We start from the raw sequence: 19,332 nt of genomic DNA, 5'->3' as shown, positions 1-19,332 counted from the left end.
AACCACTCGGCCACCGCGCGGTGGTGTAGGGTACTGTCACCAGAACCTTTATTCACCATGAGCTCGAAGGTCCATAGCCACCATCCTGCAGTTGATCCTGCTGCATATTACTGCCTGCAAAGACACATATGGAAACCATTTAATCAACCAAATAGCGTATAGCAAAGACGCTGAAATTAAAGAACAGCTCCATAAATATTCTATCATGAACATGCACTGAGTTTCTAATTCGTTATGAGGTATTATGCTCACAGTGAACACCGCCCAGGAGAGTGCAGAGTGTCCTCCTCCATGAAGCAGAAGCAGCACAGGACCATTGGCTCCACTGCAGAAAATTCTGAAAATGTTCAAGGTAGTCAAGGAAATTCAGAACATAGCCGTGCAAGAATTTATGGAGGACTAAACATGACTTAAGTATAAATAAATAAATAAATGAATAAATAAATGTATAAATAAATACAGGAATAAATAAATAAATGCTGAAATGAATAAATAAATGTATAAATAAATACAGGAATAAATAAATAAATGCTGAAATGAATAAATAAATGTATAAATAAATACAGGAATAAATAAATAAATGCTGAAATGAATAAATAAATAAATAAATAAATGCATAAATAAATGTATAAATAAATAAATAAAATAATGAATAACAGAATAAATAAATAAATGCTTTATATTTATTTCTACATTTCTGTTCACCTACATTTATTTATTTCTGTATTTCTGTGTCCATATGTTAATGAAGTAGGAGGTCCTAACCTCAGTCAACAGCATGATTGGTTACAGGAGCTTGCTCGATTCGGGCCTACTACTTCTGCCTTACTAGCGGAGCTGATTCCTGTACAGGAATGTTGCTGGCTACTAGCCCGCCCGCTCAGCTAACCGTTAGCTGCAGTTGTTGACATTTGTTATTGATGTAGCTGTACGCCTAGTATAGTCGAATTTGTGCGTTAGAGTTTCAGTACAGTTCTTTTTTTATACTTTTATTAACCTCATATTTATTAATAAACATGATTACTGTGAATTTGAAATACAACGTCTCTGTCATCCATTTACACCTACCTGTGTGTGTGTGTGTGTGTGTGTGTGTGTGTGTGTGTGTGTGTGTGTGTGTGTCTCAATGCAAGCTTTTGTTTAAAGGTTTAAAATGAGTGGCAATAGTAGAGTGTACAGTTTCTATGAGTGAAAATAGGATGTGACCTATGATTGAGCCTTGAGGAACTTCATAAGTAATGTGTTAATAGTGAAAAAAGCAGCTCCCAGTAATGTCCGAATGCTTTACTTGAGAGATATTAATGAAATAAATTAAGTGCAGCAACTTTCTTTAACCAAACCAGGATTTTGACAACTATGCCAGTGTCACATTTAAATGTTTTTGATTTACCTTCAGAGATGCTAAGATAACATAAATCTTTATTGATCGCCAGAAGGAAAATTCAGTTGTTGCAGTAGCACAAAAACAGCAATGAAAACAAAGAATGTAAAGTAAATAAATATTAAGAGGTGTATATAAATGCTTAACTAAAATAGTAATATCTACTACCTGGCAATAATGGATTACAAATACAAAACAGCTGAGGTGGTGGTTTATGTTGAGCTCCACCACAGATTCTAGCAACGCGTCAATGGATTGGCACAAATCAACAGATGGACACAAATCAAGCAGATCTTTAAATACACGGGGCACGTCAGACCCATTCTGTTTTTCCTGGCAGTGTTTCTGTGTCATCGTCCTCGTCTATCCCACCCGTGTACAGGTCAGCCAACCTGCTGTACCGTGGTCCCCAGAGGCCCAGGCTCTGGAAGTCCTGCTCCTCATCAGAGTCCGTGGAGTTGATTGAACTGAGCGAACTCGCGTCTGAGCCACCGCCCTCATGGTCAAACACCAAAAGTGAGTCATAAGGAGGAGCTGTGGGGTCACTGTCAGCGGCCTGTAGGTTCTACATGGGGACACGTATTGCATACTGAGTTATAGCACTCATAAAACGTAGAATAAATAGCTCGTTGGTATATTTTGTAGCTTTATGCTACAGAATGTTCTCTCATAAAATTCATAATTACTCACATCCTCAATGTATTTGCCAATCTCTTCATTGGCTTGGAGTTGTAGGCGGTAGCATGGCCGGCTTTGGATAGTAGGAAACACATCAGTGCTGAAGACTTCAGGACGATTATCAAGCCCTCTGTGGAGCTGACTCAGGTCATACTCCTGAAGAAAAAAAATCATTAAATTAAATCCAGGCAACAACCACCAAGTCTGAAAAATGAAGCCAATGCAGAAGAGCCTCGAACTTGCATTCTTTCAAATGTCCATTGCATTAACACCTCCTGCTCCTACCTGGTCCTCTTCACCTCCTCCCTCCTCGTGGTAGGAGAAGATGTTGTCTCTGGGTTCGTCCTCAAGAAGGAGGATGTCCTTCTCCGCCCTACTCCTCCTTCTCAGCAACAGCAGCACCAGCAAGGTCAGTACTGTGGTCAACAAAAAGACCTGAGCAACTAAAGACAACATAATAAGCCAAAACAAATGCAACACAGATGGCGGATATAAAATACTTTGCTACATACGCAGAAGGCCAAAAATAGCTCCCAGAACTGAGGTTGCGAGAGAAGAGCGGTGCAGACGAGGGGCAGAATGTGGGATGAAGCAGGTAGAGACGAATCCCTGACACTGGCACACTTCTACGTCCAGCGTGCTGTCTTGGTACATCATTCCAACGTCATAGATACGCATCAGCACATCATAGTCTCCAGGTGACAACTCTCGCTTGGGAGCCAAGGCTGCCACGTTGCCTGCAAGGAGAGGAAAATATGCACTGAACACTTGAGGAGTGCTTGGTTTGAGTCTTGAGTAGATATTTGTTTAAGTATGCATGGAGACTTGGATCATCGCTTATATTTTGAAGTGATACAGCATATGATTAGAAGGGTCCAAGAATAGGTTAGTAGTTGTCATTTGTGTGAATGCATACTCTTAACGTGCTCTCTTACTTGTGGAGTTGATACTAATGGTCCAGTTGATCCTGTTTACTCCTTGAAGCTCCACAGTAAACGGTCCAGCGTGACCAGGTCCGTCTAGGTCCACAATATCCAGCAGGGCAGGAAAAGGGTCTCTATTGCATATACTGGCTTTCCTCTGCTTGATCGCAGGGTGATGGTCGTTCACGTCTAACAAAGTCACAACCAGCGTACCCGTCCCCGTAGCCGGGACTGTATCTACAAGAAGAAGAAGAAGAAAAGGCTTATTGTGTGAAGGTTGTGACCGTGTTGTCAGGTAAGTCCAAAAGTATAACTTTACCGTTGTCGTAGGTCAAAACTAGGACCGTGTATTTGCCGTCTTTGCTATGCTGTGATTCTCTGTCCATGTGGCTTTTCACTTTGACTGATCCTGTGTCTTTATCAATACTCAGCCACCTGGCCGTGTCATTATATAGTTTGTATCTGGAAAAAAAGCAAGAGAGACAATCCCATCAGAGCTCAAACTGAATGTGCACATTAAAACTCGTCCATATGTAAACTGTATTGGTGATGTTATTACCCGACGCTCTGTTTCCTGGCTGTGTCCGGGTCCTTCGCTCGGAGGTTGGCCACAGAACTCTCTGGTCTCGTATCTTCCGGAACGCTTACATGGATCTCTGCTGGACTGAACACAGGAGGCTCGTTCTTGTCCACGACCGTTACGGTGACCGTGGCTGTCGAGGTTGACACCTGTCCAGAAAACGGCGCCTCGTTCGTCACCACCACCAGCAGAGTAAAGACAGGGATACTCTCGAAATCCAGCTCCTTCAAAGCAAGGGGAGGAGGATGAAGTACTCTGCGTGTTGAGTAAAACAACGCTGTAAATATGGACAGGTGATTCCCAACCTTGGCTGTTTTGAGGATTCCCTCCATTTTACTGGAGCCTGTGGTGATGTTGAAGTTTCCCTCCTCATTGCCTTTGATTATTGAGTATTTGGTGTTGGCGTTCGGAGATCCTAACTCATCCTTGTCAGTGACCTTTAGTCTTATCACCTCCACCCCAAGCTCATTCTCAGGGACTGACGTGGATATCTGGGGTAAAACATGACATTGTACTGAACGCAGCTACACATTGAACTCATATCTACAGTTTTATGAAGTAATTGGTTATTTGTAACTCACAGATGGGACGGCGAACAGTGGAGCGTTGTCGTTGCTGTCGGTGACACTGATGATAACGGTGCAGGTGGTCAGTAGCCCCTCCCCCTCCATATCTGCAGCTTCGATGGTCAGCTTGTACTCTGGGTGAGTCTGACACAGTCGAGTGAGTTACAGTCGGAACGGGAAAGTCTTGGAAAGAGAAGACTAGCGATTCTATTACCTCTCTGTCCAGTCCTCCTGCCATCACGCTGATCATTCCACTCACTGGGTTTATGGTAAAGTTGTCCCCTTGGGGCATCTGAGCCTTTATCCTATACCTTATTATAGCATTGTTTGTCCGCGGGTCATCTTTATCCACCGCTGTTACCTTGATGACGGAGTCACCTGTTGAAGACGACGATACAAAAGTGACTATTAAGACATGAAATTTGCACGTTAGTAAGTGAAGTTGGCTGAATCCTTCTCTCACCGGTGTCGGCACTTTCGCTCACTCTGCCATAGAACGGGTTCTGAGTGAATTTTGGAACATTGTCATTCTGGTCAACAACATTGATGATGAGCTCCATGGGTTCCTCAGCCTTAATGCCGTCATGCTGTGCATGGACCCACAGCTGAAACACACACACCATGCTCTTCTAATAACAGTTATTGTTCATGAAAATGGGAATATGGGAGATATCATGCTTTCATTTTTGAGCTCACGCTGTATTTGGCTGTTTTCTCCCTGTCCAGCATCTGGGTCACATACAGCACTCCAAATCGCCGATCGACAGTAAAAACACCCTCAGGGGGCTGATCGGCCCCCGGTCCAGTGATGCTGTAGATTAACGCCACCTTTTTCTCATTGCTTGACTTGATCTAAGGCACAATAATACCGATATTTCAGTCAAGGCGGCTTTACCCACAGCAATCACATTCAAAACAATTAAATTTGCATGACACTACTTTAGTTACCTTCACCATGAATTTGGGATATGGGCCCCTGTCATTTTCTGGAAAGTTTATTGCTGGGATAACCCACTCCCTCTTCATCCGTTTCAACCTGCCAGACACGTGTGCAAACTCAGCTGTGGGGAGCTGCTCGAGCTCCACGACCGAGCTGTTCTGTTTGAATCAGAATCAAGTCACCATGTCAAGTCAGATAGAGAATTACAATCTAATCGATCAACTAAGTTTAAGATGACAAGATTACCTCTAAGTTTTCGCTTCTTGGGATTTCCTTGTTTGTGCTGTTGATTATGTTGGAGCATGGCGGACTTCCCGCTGCAGCCAGGAAGCCCAAATACTGGGGAACAAACATTATTCAAACTTTGCCCATATCAAATATATCACCCCATACTGCACATTCAAAAACATACACGCATATATACTATAAAGATATTGCTTTTCCTACCAAAGAAAGAAAGTATGTGCTCGTAAATCAAGAGCCTATGAACATAGTAATGTGACAAGACCTATAGAAATATAAATGACACTCATAAGTTATATTTGTAAAATGTTTGCATATAAAAACACTATATGGTGAGGTAGAAGTAGTCTGTAGTATTGAGGTATAGTATTTTAAGAAGAAAAACGCAATAAGAGCTGTTAAGACAAAGCAATGATTTTTAACAATAGATGAATATACAATATATACCTAGTAGTGACAAACAAACATGTTGAATATAAAAAGATACAGAATAATGTACATGTTCTAAAAACCAAACATTTAGCACTCACCTGGACTTGGCACAGTAAAAAGAGCACGATGAAAGTCCTTCTGTTCTTCGTCATCTCCTTCAGTGTAGAAACCAGACGCCCGACAGACCTTTCCTCCGCTGTCCCTGGACTGGGTCTGCTGCTTTGCTCCAATGGCAGCCCGCCAAGTTTGTGGCATTTACAAATCTCCTTTCAGACCTCCTCACTACGACTGAAGTATCATCTTTCAGTTGCAGTACTATCAGTATTTGTTGGTTTAGCTGCCTGGGACTACAGTTATCACGCTCAGCTCTGCTTTACTTTGCTTCTCATGATGCTGAGTAGTCGTTAAATGTTGGTGACAAAACAAAGAAGCTCGAGGTGACCTCAGGCACCGTCAACCATGCAGGTGTGTGTTTATACACTCCTCTCTCACCTTTTGGCCGGTAAATGATGCATCTTCCTCTGAGAGCAGCAGTGTTGACATAACACTTGAGGATCAGATAGGCTCCTGTGGCACTCAGCACTAATATGTTGGCACAGTTTATTTTGAAAACTTGCTTGCCACACAGCTTTGGATGTCAAGCTTTCGACACTTTGCAAAACGTGAGTTGGCCTTCTCTTTTGTTTGATATTCAACAGAACAATATGTAACTGTCCCTTTTGAGTGGAATGTCAACTTAAATACAACTAGCAACCACACCGAAGACAGTACATTTATATATATTTTTGCTAGCAAACACAATTTATTATTATAGTTTCTCTTAAAAAAAGCACATTTTCACGACTTCACAGCTTAAACATAGGTAAACGGAAGAAGAAAAACACATCACAGATGGATTGTCGAAAGCAAAACAAAAACAAAACTTCAGAAGGAAAAAAGTGAGTGTGCACTATTATGTAACATTGCAGTTTCTGAAACTGCTACTCACTTTTGACATGTGACTCAGGTGATGTCTGTAAAATGTCACCACACTGAAGGATCAAAAGCCCTTCTCCACAAAATTGGTATTTTGACCTAATAAATGCAACAATTTTTAAAATATAACCAATGTTTAATATATGGAACAGTGAATCTTTACTTGTACATTATACCCAATTTAATTTAATATTTATAAATCAATGTACAGTATGTAACAGGGAGTAAAGATATTTTTTTCCCCAGGGAGAAAATGCTGACTAAGAGATCAACAATGATGAATGTTTTTAAAATCACCTTCCAGCCTTGTAAAAAAAAACTTCAGTTAGCTCTGTTGAGGTCTAGCCAGGTCAGAGTTCAGATACACCACAGTAACTGTGATATCGTCCCTGTACATTCGAGCTAGATCCTCTGGCAACGCGAGCATAGAAGCCAGTCTCTCCTGGCACAGTTCTCCATACTCCCCAGTGCCGAGAGCATGTCTGATGAGGTGTGTAGCAGCGTTTGTGTCTAAGGCGGGGGAGGCACGGGCCCTGCGTTTCAGCAGGAGTTCATGGATCTGACCCAAGTTCAACTGCCTCTGAGATGGAGAAACAGGAGCCTGGGGGAAAAAAGAACAGATAGAAACAATTGTTACAGTAAAGTTAACAGGATAAATTAACGTTCAAGGGGAAAGTTGTGTGCTGTGAATCAGGGAAACAACAATACACTTTCACTCCACCCACGAACCTGTAGGTGAATCCCACTCAGGTGTTCCCCGACAAGTCGTACAGCCTCCTCGTTCCCCAGTTCATCCCACAGCCCGTCAGTGCCGAGGATCAGGAAGCGGTCCTGAGGTCTCAGCTTGTGATGGGTTATGTCGGGTGCCACATCCAGGTAGGGTGGAGTTAGATAGTTGGCTGGAGTGTACTGATACAGGTTGAGAGAGTCCACGTCCACTCCAGATTCCAGGTTGTCTAAAATGCTCTGCTGCAATTCTTGGCTCCATTTGAATCGAACGTCACCGAACGCACGCAGGGGCATCAGAACCTGACAGCACGATAAAAGCTTAGAATCAGTGACTTTATTTTCTAAATGCAGCACTCAACTCATTGAACAGTGACTGTTAGGAGTTATGCCGTGAAGATCTCTCACCCCGAGCAGTCTGTCATCTGTGACCACTGTGTCTCTCTCTGAGGACGGGTGCTGTGCCTTGATCCGCTCCACCTCAGCCTGGTTCAGTGAGTTGTGGTCCTGGGAAAGGGGCAAAGCGCTCCATGAGCCGTCCTCCTCCAGCACACCCAATACTGCTCGGCAGTCGCCGGCGTTCGCCACATGGATCATGTCCGTGCCAACATGGGCCACGCAGGCAGTGCTACCAGCAAACGCAACCTGGACAGACGACGATATCAGCATTGTGTAACCTTACACTGACTTAATACATTGAAGCAGCAATGAATGTTTTGTGTGGGCACCTGGATGGCTGTGCTTTTCATCAGGTCATTGTAAAGCGGGACTTGAGCCTCCAAGGAGATGTCAGAATCGAGTCGTTTAAAAGAACAGTCCAGAGCTTCCAGAGGACTAGAAAGGGAGATGAGGGAAATCATGAAGAGATAAAGGAAGAGCAGCAGTACATATATACACAGCATTTATATTTTAGCACATAACTCTACAGTATATGTAGATAAAATGTGCATATAGTGTATTTAGTGTTAGCATCATTAAAATATCAAGACACATTTTTGACCAACAAAAAAAGGGAAACATTTCAGTGGCAGCTGAAAGTTAAAATGTACATTTATGTATTTATGATTATATGAACCAGAAAGTATTTCTGCTTTGTATTGCACAACAATAATAAAAACACCAAATGAGGGGAAAGAAATACTGTCAATGGGGTAAGCTAGGTCTTTTGAAACAGCAGGTTTTAACAAACACAACCCAAAGAATAACCCCCATATATGTTTCATAGAATTGCGCTGTCTTTGTACCGACCTCATGCCTTCACCATGTTCCTCACTGCTGAGCAGTTCTTGCCAGAAGACTCTGAGGTGGTCAATGTAGAGTGAAGCAGATTCACGGTAGTTAAAGTCTGCATGGTGTTTGTACCACTGCAAGATGGGAGGCACAGCTCTGCCATGCTCCATGCATTTCTCTAGTTCCTCCAGGGTATGCTCTGACATCATTGCAACTGCAGTGTAGTACAGCAGACGCTCACTGACGGCCTGCGCACACGCCCAGCCCCCATGGCCGTCAAACACTCCAAAGAGCATGCCCTTTGTCTGTAAAACAGAAATAAACTGTACATTGTACAAGAAGGGAAATAAAAGTATATGGATTGGATTACAGACAGAGGGGGGAAACGCATACCTGTAAGCAGGTGGCTGCGCTGCGACGGTCTTCATTAGGTGTGTTTGCAGCCAGCTGGTTGCTCTCAAACTTTCTGACAGCACAGAGTCCCCTGCCATCAAACTCCGGCACAGTCACAATCTGAAAGAACACAGATGTACAGGGTTACTCAATGGTTATGGTATTCTATACGTAATACTGCTATTAGACAAACCTTTTCACCCTACAACAAACCTCATAAACATACTTGTGTTTTCATATCCTGCATATCTTAATAGAAAGTGCCAGTTTCAGAGACACTATAACATTCATTACCTGCTCATTAGATCGCAGAATACTGTTCATTTGGACCCTGCTGAGCTGGAAGTCAGGGTCCTGACGAGTCGAGAGGTGCCGCCTACTTCGCGACTCCTCACCAGTGAAGCACAACTGGTCTGATCTGGAGGTGTCCCAGGATGAGAAATGACATGGGGCAGCTGGTCGATGCTGAGAAGACGGAAATGCTACAACCTGGGTGTACTGGATGAAAAGAAAGAGTGAAAATCACAACATTAGAATATGATATATTGTACAAGAAGCAATCAAATGATTAAGCAATAGTTAATCCGTGTACAGACCTGGAACGGGGCAGTGGGACAGCACAGTGTCGATGTGTAGCTTGAGGCTCTTTGAAGGATGCTGGCGCACACACGTCCAGACATCTCTAACATGCAGCGCTGTTGGGTAGCGTGTGGTGGAACTTATTCACCCTGATGTCTACGTCGGGAGAAAAATGACAAAAATGTTTCGGACCCCTCGCCCTTTTTGTGAACACACTTGACAATCGAGCAGCTAACGCAAAAAAAGATAGCAAGCTAGACGTTCTGTGAGCTGACCTGAAATAAACATCACACTCACGGTGCTTTAACGTTAAGCTAATACCGAGCAGTATACCCCTCGTTATGACACTTCCGTGGCGTTAATATGTGCAAGCTAGTTAACGTAAGCGTTAAATAACAGTGCGTGAAGTTAACATATAGCATTAAAACGTAGTAAGTTAGCCTGCTAGCTGGTTAGCTTCGGTAACCTTTAGCATATATAACGACGAACGTAAAACCAAAAACTTTACTTAAGTTAAACGGACATACACACATTTTGGTAAACATGTCAAGTACACCGAATATACACTGTATGCTAGGAAAATGTATTTAATACTTACAAATGTAGTACAATTACGAATTAATAGATTTCGAACAAGTAACTCCATATTTGACGGCGATTTGCCACAACGTCTGACGTGATGTTGCGACCACACGCACTGTTGTAGTTCTTGCGACCACACGTGCTGTTGTAGTTCTTGCTGATCGCATTCGGGAGGGGAAAAAGGCGTGAGAAAAAGATTGATAAAGACACCTTGAGTTGACGACTGAAGCAGGTCACACACATAGTTTGAGGCGATCTTTGGTTTATTTTATAGTGTGATACTTGGGGCGTATTGCCCGAACTACAAGAGCTTGGGGATAAATGTTAGGCTACATATCAATCAGACACACTATTTCAGGTGAATCAGTATGTCACGTGTTTAATGCTAGCCGGTCTATCTGACACATTTCCTAGGAAACAGTTAGCCTAGCGTTAGCTTGGGCTACACCCTGTTTGTTACTATGGTAACATGACTTGCCGACGTTACGCTACCATAGGGAATTTAGCTAACGCTAATATGTTTTACTTTGCCTCGCTGTTAATGAGAATTAAGAATTAGCGAGTGTACCGTTAGGCTCGAAGCAAAAGTTTGGACATTAGCTTGAAGAAAATGTGAACTTTTAAAAAGCGGCTGAAGCTAACGTTAGCTTGCGAGGTTAGCCAACATTAGCTAGCGAGTTCTGAAAATAGCACAAAATAGCCGTACTGTTACATTGGTAACAGTTAACACCATTTTATTTATTTATTTATTTATTTATTTATTTTGTTATTTAAAGATTGAAATGGATAAGACGGGGGGTTGCAACAACAATCGTAATAGTAAGTGAAGCCAACATGTTTGTGTTTGTGAGTGGGCGTTTCAACTGTAATATTATACATTTAAAAATGTAACATGTTTGTCTGATTAACATTGCCTTGCTGATATCATCTTCCAACTTTCAGCCACAAGGACAGATCTCAGTTTGCTGCTTGAGTGTCTGAAGTTTCAGATGAAATGTCCGGATTTGCAGAAACAAGCTCTTCTCACCATGCACTCAATCTGTGAAAGGAGAGGTAACAGTGACACATGAATGACAAAAACATACTGTGTCCTTGTTTGCTTCTAACTGTCTACACACACTAACCATCTCCTACAGCACCATCCATCGGTCAGGTTTGTTGTTGGACACACACGTCTTGCTGACGAATACATTCTAATAATTTAAGTCGGTGTTCAGCAAAGCAACTTGACATGTTACCTTACCACTGTCTGTTTACCTTACCACTGTCTGTTTAACTTTGAATTCATTTTCATTATTTCAGAGGATAATGTGGACCTGCTGAGAGAAATGGGAGGTGTGACGTTTGTGTATAACCTCTCCAAATCCAGTATTGTTTGCTCAGATGTTAAGGAGACCGCACTCTTTACGCTTGGCACATTAGCAGAGGCCAATGGTAGGCAGCGTGCGTGTGCGTGTGCGTGTGTGTGCGTGTGCGTGTGTGTGTGTGTGTGTGTGTGTGTGTGTGTGTGTGTGGTGTTGTGTGTGTGACTCTTAAACAGCTGACTAAGTGCTTAATATTGGTGGTAAACTTGGGAGCTAAATCATAATAGGTATTGGCAAATAGTGTACTATGTTAATATTTTCCATTTTTCTGTAGAGAAGGCCACACAGGATAGCTTGTGTTATGACAGTCTGTTTTAAAATGAAGTATACAACAATGTTTGTGTAATATCATATGTGTAATGTCATATGTGAATAATATAACTGTATTGCTGTACTGTGGTAGTTTCAAATGCAAGTCAGTTAGAGTAAATGACAATTTTATCATATTTATAATGCACTATGTCTCTTTCTTTCTGGTAGTGTATTGCAAGAATTATCTGTGCAGAAAGGAGATATTTACAGACCTTGCTGGTTGTTTGATGAAAGAAGACATCCCGCTGACACAGAAGAGAGTGTCTGTGTATTTGCTGTCTGTGTTGGTAGCCAACAACAGTAAGATCAAGGATGTGTTTAAGCTACATGACCGGGTGTCCTATTTATGTGCAAGTTCTTTCTGTCACTTAACATTTTAGTCGATTGGATTAGTTACAAGCTCATGAAATCCATTTCATACACATGGAACAAAATGTACAGTTATTGTAGCTCATATGTCTGTGGGCTATTACAGAATTAGGACAGGCTTTAAGCCAAACCACTGGCTGCTTGGATATTCTGCTGACCCTCTTCAGGTACTTTGCAATTCTAAATGCCAGACATCAGTCATATCAAATATACATAGGTATGCCAAAAATTGTATGTTATAACCCACTCATATGTGACCTACATTAACGCTTAATAGTATACTTTTTTTGCAGGACCACCTCCCCTCTCTCCACAGAGGCTACTTTGAGAGCAGCTAATGCTACTCAAACCTACCAACTTTGGGCATCGGTGTCGAGCGCTCTATGTGGATGCGTCAACAACCCTCAGAATGGTAATGTCTTCTGTGTTTGTGCCTTGTACTGAGCAGTTAATATGAAAGACACTGATGATCTTGCCATACAGGCAACTACTTTTAAGTCGAACCATGAACCATATTGAATTTATACCTGGAGTAAGAAAAACTGTTTTGTGTCACTTGTGTAATTTGTCTTTCAGAGGAGGGTCAGCGTATCTGTGTAGCAGCCTTTCCCACAATAAAAGTTTGGCTTCAGCAGACTGCTATGCGACGCACTGAGATTTTCCAGCCCATATGTTCCTTTATAGCAATGACGGTTGCCAACAACTGTAAGTGAAAGGAGTTGAATGGCTTGTGCTAAACCTGTGTTTTCTTTGTGTTTATGTAAAACATCTAAATGACACTAACATTTTAATTATACACACTTGCCACTTCTTTATTTTTGCAGCCTGTGTTCAGGACAGTTTTTCTGTTTCGGGGTGTCTTGACACGCTCACTCTTGCACTGGTTGGTCTAGCTCCCACAGCAGCTACAAGTTTGTTGTCTTGTCAGCTTTCCGTCACTGTAACCAAGACCCTGTCAGCTTGCATCGCAGAAAACTGTGAGTATCACCGTCACACACACACATGCAAACACCATCACAGTTTGCTCTAAAAACCAAGGTGTCTCCTTCTCCATTCACAATCTATTCTTTATAGCTTCTCTAGCTGCAGATCTTTCTCAGTATGGTGTGGTTTTCCATCTCTTCTCCCTGCTGGCTAGCCCACACCTGGATCCTGGGGACAGGCTCTCAGTTTTACTCACCCTGGGCCACTGCACTGAGGCATCTGGTAAGACTGCACAGTAGTTTGCTTACAGCTAGTCTTCCTTCCCTTGTGAGTGCAACTTCAGTATTTATGCTGTACGTGTCTTTTTTGTTTCTTCCCGTCTGTAGAGGAGCACCAGTCTGAGTTGGTGCAGTGTGGAGGCCTGCCCCTCATCATAACCCTACTCACTGAGGATACAAGTGAGGAGGTCAGGAAGGCTGCTACATTCATATTGCAGACCTGCAAACAGGCCAGTAAGTCATCATCATGGGTTCAGAGTCGCTCTGTGAATTTGTTATTTAGCACTGTTATTCAGGAAGTAATCCACGTGACTCATTTGCAACATTGCAAGAAAATAGGCTATTAAAGAGAAGTGGTAGATACTTTGGAAAGTATTAAACGGAAACTCTGGGTCCAGGGTGGCTCAGTGTAACACTGGTCTTGAGTTGATATGTGTGTTACAGCAGTGTTTGCATTACCTTCACTTAAATCAAGCATACTGAAATGAATTCTGTAGATTTCTTCAGCTTTTCTCAAATTAATACATAGAACACATGATTGAAGAATATGTAATTAGAATGTAGATTACAGAGTCATTACGATGTGTTTATCTTTCTGAAGCCACGTCCTTTGGAGTGCCTGGTCTGATGGTGGGACAGAATGAATACGTGGACCACATTCCAAACATGGAAGGCTACAGGAGCTCATCCAGAGAGCTGCTGTACAGGATTGACCAGCTAGAGAAGAGACGGGCGAAGGTCAGATACACGTTCACACGCACGGCTACAATGTAATCAGATTGTAGCGTGGTGACAGGATGTATGTTTATGTCCATCTTTAGGAGTTTGAGGATGAGCAGAAAGACACAGAGCCTTTAACTTCAACCAGAGGGCTGTGCCGACCATCCCTGCCTCCAACGTTACCTCTGCAGCAGAACGAGAGCATTGAAACCATTCCCACAATATACAGCCAGAACAGCACTCTTAAGCACGTAGAAGCAGGGGGTGGCAACAGCATTAACCTTCAGACAGTCAGACCGATGAACAAGATTAACAATGACCGTGAACTGAAGCCCGTGAGCACCAATTTAAGTATGCAGGATGAGAAGGCTGAAACCACTGGAGGGCATCTGCAGTGTTCAGCGTGCAATGGTACTGGAGTCCTAATGTCTTCCCATATCCGGTCACTAGAGGGAGACAGCGAGCTGCCTACAGCAGACAGGTCAGTAGCGACCCTCAATGTTGATTAAATAATGAAATTATAGCTTTAATAATATTATCTACTTACTTCATCTTCTGTTATTGTTTAGTCAGCTGTTTGAGCCTGCAGCAGCAGTGAGGCACAGCGTACCAAAAGAAATGACATTTACTGATGAAGAAGGTAAGAGTCACTGCTTTATAACTTTTTAACACATTTTAACTTATTTACTTTCATTTAAATTTTCTGTATTTTAAGGGAATCCAACTTGGGTTTTCATTCAAGTTATGTTTTTATATTTAGAGTTTCAGGACCGTGAGATGAATAATGTGGGGGGAAACCCTGTGGAGGAACACTCACACTCAAATATCCGGTGTGCAGGTAGGAGAACGTGATGCTGCTTGCCTTGCTATACAATATGGCTCAGCCTTAATTAAACTGTATTTTATGTCTGTGGAATATATGGAATATACTATTTTAAGCACATTTTGTGTTTCTTCATATTCTACATGTCCAGGCGTAGTTGTATTTTTTCTTTTAACCTTTTAGGGGTCATTCAGTTAGATTATTGTAGAGCCAACACTGGATTTTCCACAGATGACATCCTTACACCCCTGTTCTTTATCTGCTTTAGGTTGTGTGTTGACTTTCGAGGAGGTGACCAGTCGCACTTTTGTGTCCCACCAAAGCTCCTACCACCACAGCTGTGACATGCACAAGGTTCTCCATGAAGCCTCAGAGCGGTTCAGGACTGGTCACCTCAACCGTCTGTTCAGGAGAGAGTACCAAGACACTGTGGAGCAGACAGACCCAGACTCTGACAGAGTTTCAGTTGCAGAGCCACAGAGAAGCTCAGCAAACTGGAATGGTAAGCAAATCTAACATTTGAATTTGCATAGGAAATCTATCTTATAAAAAAGAAAGGTTTAAAGAAAAAAAGTTTGGGTTAGGGACGGGTTAACCTGCTACTGCAACATGGGCTGAATCTTACTGCGTTTGGCAGGAAAATAATATAATATCCACTACAATATCCACTACATAATAGGCACTGAGTTGTAGGTATTGTGCTTAACTCATGCTTTCATTGATGACAACTATAAAAGGCTGTATTCTTAAATATGTAGACGAGTCACATTCTTTTGTCATTGTGAATTCCTCAGTTAAAATAACATTTTTATTAATGAATGCACAAGATCCTGTTTGAAGTTGATAAAATGTGAGAGAACGTCTCAGAGAGTAAACATGCCTGTTTTTACTTCCCTTGTTATAATAACTGTAATTTTAATGTCCTCAGCATGAAACACACATTATTGTCTTTAACTGCTGCTATGAATTTATTTATATTCTACTGTTAAAGCGGTGCGCCTGACTCCCATACGTAAAGGAGCAGGGAAAAACAAGAGCGTGCCAGAGCAGAACTGGAAATTCAAGGGTAAGAATTTTGCAGCAAGCAGGTTTATATCTAGCTTATTAATGCAACAGTGTCTTTAAGGACTGCAGGGAATGAGCTTATTTAGATTTAATTAATCAACAATAAATCATGTTGGTTCAGTAGCCATTTTGATGATTTATTATTTCCAAACATTTGTAGATGTGTAATTTGGCTCCTTTCATCACAGGCATCTCTTTGACTCCACTGCATAGAGGCTCTAAAAAGAAGACATCGACCACTTATAACAAGACTGGTATGTATGTGGCATCTTAAGCAACATATCATGTATTGTTGTCCTTTTATATTTGTCATATTCAGAGATCTCATCACTCCTCCTCTTAGGTCCAGGCTTGATTCCCCTCAAAAGGTCCCATCTTCCTGAAGGTACGTATGTAATATCAGATCTGGATATTTACAGGAGATATCTTTTAACTGTGTGTGAATGTTGTGATTGAGAGGCAGTGTTGGGAGCAGTCGATCTGCAGTGTGTTCTCGGCAGCATGCAAACAAAGAGCAGAAGGAATGTTGAACTGCAACCAGTGTTCTCACAGTGCAGGCCAGAGCTGGTTCAGAGCAGCACAGCTGTATTAAGCTGTTTCACACTCTGTAAAACACTCTTTGTGTGTGTGTGTGTGTGTGTGTGTCTGTGTATGTGTGTGTCTGTGTGTCTGTGTGTCTGTGTATGTGTGTGTGTCTCTGTGTGTGTGTGTGCGTGTGTGTGTGTGTTTCTGTGTGTATGTCTGTGTCTGTGTGCAAGAGAGAGAGATTGAAAGGGCGAAGTGTTCTGATGCTTTTGTATTAAACCAGTGACTTGGTGTTGAAAGGAGAGGTATTTTAGTTTGTTCCACATAATGATAACAGTCACTTTACTTTATGTATTTGTATGTCATGGCTATAATTGCCATCAGTCCCCCCTATTCTCCTCCTGCTTTCCAATTTTGCCAATTCTCTTGCTTTAACCCAGACTTTCTTGAGCCTTAAAGTTGCTGTAGTGTTGCAAAATGTGGGGTTGTTATGAAGTGCTGTCATAGTATTTGCTGTAATTTCTTTAAATCTCTCAGCTAAATGCATTTTCCAGTTCTAACTGTGTGTGAATGCACCCTTCTCTTCTTTCTATTACGCTTTTTTCTGTCTTGATTTCCCTCCCTTCCTTCTATCATCTTGCCAAGTCTTCAGTCATTCTTCTCCTCCTGTATTGTTGTTTGTACGGCAGCACAGCCCTATTAGTCATAACTGGTGATGTAATATTGCTCTTATGATGAGTAGGGCAAGAGAGACATTGTCCATCTTTATATTAAGTCGGTGGCCTGTTGTCAAATGCTGTCGAGTAAAACAATGAGTTACTCTAAAAAGACTGTGAGAACCTGTTGTTCTCAGTCTTTTCCACATTTCCACAAACCAAAACTGTTTTATGTTTCATATACAGAGAGAAGAGGAGGGAATAATAGTGGAAATTGTGATCTTAATGATGAGCCGGGAAGTAGTACAGATCACTGTTCCACTGTAAGAGTTTTTTTTTCCCCAACAGCTTTTAAATGCTTTGATTGTATGCAGTCTCACATAGAAGTTAAGGACGAAATGAACAGTAAAAAGTAGCAGTGAGATTTGAGAATTAGTTCCCATTCAGTTGCCCAATTCAGATTAATTTGGCTCCTTATATCCTTATATCCCTGTCTTACTGCAAACAGTAAAACTGAGATGCAAAATTAATCCAAAAATGACCTCTAATCCATGGCAATCCTGCAGTGGCAAAATAGTTCTTGCCACTACAGTACCGTGCAATGTATTATGTAACTTTGAGACACACACCGTCAAGTGTCAAGTCCCGACAAGTTGATTTTCACAAGGTACTGAAATAGGTTGAAACTAATGGAGGGTGGGGACATTTTAAACTGTTGGATATGATCTGATGAATGGCTGGGAACTCAATTTAACCAATGTGTTGACATTTGCCAAACCAGTATGTTCTATTAACATAAGTCACACAGGCATCTTTAGCAAATAATGTTAAACCAGAAACAAACAGGAAATAAAATGAACTGAAACCTCACATATATTTTAGATTGTATTATTTATAATTTAAACTATACTGTTGTTTTCATGAGTAGGCCATGTGTCAGTGAAGAAGGCATGAACAGTTGAAATAAAAGGCTGTTATTCTACTCAATGATGTCATTTGTCCCATAAGTCCTGTCCATCTGATAGACTGGATGTTTACTCAATAATTTAGCGTCTTCTGCCTTCTTTATTACTCTTCATAGAGAAGGAGGAGGAAAGACTTCAGCGATGAGGAGGTGCGTTACCTACTGCGCGGAGTGAAGACTTACGGCTTCTCCTGGAACTCTATCTTGTGGTCAAACCCCTTCCAACCAGGACGCACCAATGTTGACCTGGCCAAGAAATACAGGCGGCTAATGGAGAAAGCATCCTTTAAGTAAGACACTCTGTTTCCATCGTGAATGTCAAATTGCCCCCCCTGTAAATTATAGCTTTGATTCTCTTCACACTGTATTTATTGGAAAAACTCCAAGGAAGCATTTACCTAATATACTTAAATATGTTACTCTTGTAAATGGCATGCACTGTTCTAAAAATATATTTTTTCAGCATGTTCTGTGCTTTGACAGATATTGTTTCTATTCGTTATATGTTAAACCATTAAAACTGGTGTTTCAGATTCTTAGATTTCTGTCAAATTTGTCTCCGTCAAATATGCTCATATTTGAATTATGCAAACAGACTTTATGCAAACTTTTCAAATTCAAAATGCTATTACTACACCAGAAAAAAAACATGGGCCTTTATGGAATAATTATTGTGCTAATTTTTTGAGTATTTTAAAATCCTTTATTTGTTGTTGCACCACCTATTGATGCATCACTACCACTGTGTTGCAACATTGAGGTCTGGCAAAGTTGATTACAACAGCACGTGGTGATGCATCATGATGAGTTGTGGCATGAAAAGACCCAGCCCTAAACTTTTTAACCATGTTGAAATCATTTAAACCAAAACTTCTTCAATTGTCAGAGCATCAATAGAGTCCATAACAAATAAACAACCGTTAAAACCGTTTAGGTGTGTTGTAAGGTGTCTGGGAAGCAAAGAGCAAGTTCTGTTGTCTTTGTGCTTGGGCCATTGGAGTTCATAGTGAGGCAGGAAATCAACAAGGAGAGGGGAGACTCAAGTCCAGCACTTTTGTTTATTGAGCTGAAAGCCTCTGGTATGACAGGAATCACAAATAGTGC

At 41.6% G+C, this 19,332-nt stretch overlaps 3 protein-coding genes across 3 annotated transcripts; 1 reads left to right on the top strand and 2 right to left on the bottom strand.

Annotated features, from left to right (window-relative positions):
• Positions 1-1,402: 1,402 nt before the first annotated feature.
• LOC311018161 (B-cadherin) lies at positions 1,403-6,128 on the bottom strand. Its single transcript, XM_084016978.1, has 15 exons — positions 5,842-6,128; positions 5,315-5,407; positions 5,077-5,226; positions 4,825-4,980; positions 4,592-4,733; positions 4,343-4,506; positions 4,144-4,272; positions 3,868-4,053; positions 3,542-3,786; positions 3,302-3,444; positions 2,995-3,219; positions 2,572-2,796; positions 2,345-2,475; positions 2,072-2,215; positions 1,403-1,946 (listed from the first exon to the last, which is right to left on the bottom strand). Exons 1-15 carry the CDS (start codon positions 5,893-5,895, stop codon positions 1,695-1,697), a joined length of 2,439 nt encoding a protein of 812 aa, XP_083873104.1. The 5' UTR covers positions 5,896-6,128; the 3' UTR covers positions 1,403-1,694.
• Positions 6,129-6,531: 403 nt separating this feature from the next.
• pdp2 (putative pyruvate dehydrogenase phosphatase isoenzyme 2) lies at positions 6,532-10,351 on the bottom strand. The gene is made up of 9 exons (XM_084017492.1): positions 10,245-10,351; positions 9,664-9,802; positions 9,362-9,565; positions 9,068-9,187; positions 8,693-8,979; positions 8,173-8,278; positions 7,853-8,089; positions 7,448-7,747; positions 6,532-7,319 (listed from the first exon to the last, which is right to left on the bottom strand). Exons 2-9 carry the CDS (start codon positions 9,754-9,756, stop codon positions 7,044-7,046), a joined length of 1,623 nt encoding a protein of 540 aa, XP_083873618.1. The 5' UTR covers positions 9,757-9,802; positions 10,245-10,351; the 3' UTR covers positions 6,532-7,043.
• Positions 10,352-10,991: 640 nt separating this feature from the next.
• terb1 (telomere repeat binding bouquet formation protein 1) lies at positions 10,992-18,813 on the top strand. The gene is made up of 20 exons (XM_084017258.1): positions 10,992-11,047; positions 11,171-11,281; positions 11,531-11,662; positions 12,073-12,204; positions 12,380-12,440; positions 12,567-12,685; positions 12,850-12,978; positions 13,098-13,250; positions 13,348-13,479; positions 13,584-13,709; positions 14,077-14,213; positions 14,297-14,676; positions 14,765-14,835; positions 14,956-15,033; positions 15,287-15,520; positions 16,010-16,084; positions 16,272-16,337; positions 16,427-16,468; positions 17,511-17,587; positions 18,346-18,813. The coding sequence occupies exons 1-20, from the start codon at positions 11,011-11,013 to the stop codon at positions 18,520-18,522; spliced, it is 2,469 nt and encodes an 822-aa protein (XP_083873384.1). The 5' UTR covers positions 10,992-11,010; the 3' UTR covers positions 18,523-18,813.
• Positions 18,814-19,332: the final 519 nt, after the last annotated feature.

The sequence above is a fragment of the Eutrigla gurnardus genome (genome assembly GCF_963514095.1).
Source record: "Eutrigla gurnardus genome assembly, chromosome: 9".
Lineage (NCBI taxonomy): Eukaryota > Metazoa > Chordata > Actinopteri > Perciformes > Triglidae > Eutrigla > Eutrigla gurnardus.
Note: the sequence above shows the minus strand (reverse complement) of the source record. Positions and strands in the feature narration are given on the sequence as shown.

Coding starts and splice junctions, on each gene's coding strand:
- LOC311018161 (XM_084016978.1), bottom strand. CDS start 5,895: ATGACGAAGAACAGAAGGACTTTCATCGTGCTCTTTTTACTGTGCCAA. Junction 3,445..3,541: donor GCCAGGAAACAGAGCGTCGG/GTAATAACATCA, acceptor CTTTTTTTCCAG/ATACAAACTATATAATGACA. Junction 2,797..2,994: donor CATTAGTATCAACTCCACAA/GTAAGAGAGCAC, acceptor CTCTCCTTGCAG/GCAACGTGGCAGCCTTGGCT.
- terb1 (XM_084017258.1), top strand. CDS start 11,011: ATGGATAAGACGGGGGGTTGCAACAACAATCGTAATA. Junction 12,441..12,566: donor ATTCTGCTGACCCTCTTCAG/GTACTTTGCAAT, acceptor CTTTTTTTGCAG/GACCACCTCCCCTCTCTCCA. Junction 15,521..16,009: donor AAGCTCAGCAAACTGGAATG/GTAAGCAAATCT, acceptor CTACTGTTAAAG/CGGTGCGCCTGACTCCCATA.
- pdp2 (XM_084017492.1), bottom strand. CDS start 9,756: ATGTTAGAGATGTCTGGACGTGTGTGCGCCAGCATCCTTCAAAGAGCC. Junction 8,980..9,067: donor GCGCAGCCACCTGCTTACAG/GTATGCGTTTCC, acceptor TCTGTTTTACAG/ACAAAGGGCATGCTCTTTGG. Junction 8,279..8,692: donor GAACATGGTGAAGGCATGAG/GTCGGTACAAAG, acceptor CTCCCTTTCTAG/TCCTCTGGAAGCTCTGGACT.